A 1,518-nucleotide genomic window follows, 5' to 3' on the forward strand; every position below is an offset into this window, starting at 1 on the left:
TGATACCCATATGTGTGAAGTCAAACATTAACTTGGTGAAAATGATATCAACATCTGTAGACATTCGTCAGTCAATCGCTAACTTTATGATGGTGATACCAATTCGTGGAAAGTCAATCGTTATCTTGGTGATAAATTCTTGTCTTCTATTGTGCCGGATTAAAAAAATGTTTTCAAATGTCTACCTCGATTGTATAAAGTTAATTTATACTGGGTACATAATTAATTTAATGGTAATGGGTAATGGTTTCCTATCCAATGGATAGGTATCTCGGATGACTGTGAATATGAAATTAAAAATAATACGTACCTTAAAACAGATTTCTGTGTCTCTATATGTCTGTCTGTCTGTCTGTCTGTCTGTCTATCTGTCTATCTGTCTATCTGTCTCTCCCCACGATAGCTCGAAGACGAGCTGACGTATACACTTGATATTGAGCATGAAACTTCATTTCTATATGGAGAACACTGAGTTAGATTATACTACATGGGTGTTTGTTGAGCGTTAGTGAATACTTTACATTTGACATAGATAGCTAAGACGACAACGAGAAAATCGCTAAATAAATAAATGTGTAAAATCTGTTGTCTTAGTTCCCTCCATATCTCACTGGAACTTTTATTATTTAAACACTACCTCGCCAACTTACTCGATGTAAAAATGTGAATTTATTATGTAGAAAGATATCCCAAGGGAGATTTTATTCATGGAACTTAAATTGTGCGAACATTGTTTCTCCACAGACTGATGGTGCATGAACATTGATTTCTCCACAGACTGATGGTGCATGAACATTGATTTCTCCACAGACTGATGGTGCATTAACAATGATTTCTCCACAGACTGATGGTGCATGAACATTGATTTCTCCACAGACTGATGGTGCATGAACATTGATTTCTCCACAGACTGATGGTGCATGAACATTGATTTCTCCACAGACTGATGGTGCATGAACATTGATTTCTCCACAGACTGATGGTGCATTAACAATGATTTCTCCACAGACTGATGGTGCATGAACATTGATTTCTCCACAGACTGATGGTGCATGAACATTGATTTCTCCACAGACTGATAGTGCATGAACACTGATTTCTCCACAGACTGATTGTGCATGTTCAATTATGAAAGTTGACTCAGCATCGTTGAAGCCTATCACTCAATAGGCTGGCACAGGTTGGCATGTAAATATTACTTATATTACTATATATATATATATATATATATATATATATATATATATATATATATATATATCGAGATCACGCTATGTTTGTGCAGTTCTCTGCGCAGATCTGCTTTACTTATCTATAAATATATAAATGCGAATGTTTGTTTGTATGTTCCGTTATAACTCTGGAACCAATGCACGAAACATCGTGAAATTTTGTACAGTGATTCTACACGTTCCTGGAAGTAACATAGGCATACATACTAGAGTAAATTTGGTCCAATTTAAATAGTTTATTTAATTATTTTTTTAATTATAAATCGTTGTTTATGTTAGAGTGTTT

General features: G+C 34.7%; 1 protein-coding gene across 1 annotated transcript; it reads right to left on the bottom strand.

The window, feature by feature from the left end:
• Positions 1-729: 729 nt before the first annotated feature.
• LOC124371194 (sex-determining region Y protein-like) lies at positions 730-1,120 on the bottom strand (the record flags this gene model as incomplete). The annotated part of the gene is made up of 1 exon (XM_046829522.1): positions 730-1,120. A coding segment is annotated over exon 1 (391 nt), but the record flags the coding sequence as incomplete, so codon positions are not given.
• Positions 1,121-1,518: the final 398 nt, after the last annotated feature.

This window comes from Homalodisca vitripennis, unplaced genomic scaffold (genome assembly GCF_021130785.1).
Source record: "Homalodisca vitripennis isolate AUS2020 unplaced genomic scaffold, UT_GWSS_2.1 ScUCBcl_1069;HRSCAF=4232, whole genome shotgun sequence".
NCBI classification, from domain to species: domain Eukaryota; kingdom Metazoa; phylum Arthropoda; class Insecta; order Hemiptera; family Cicadellidae; genus Homalodisca; species Homalodisca vitripennis.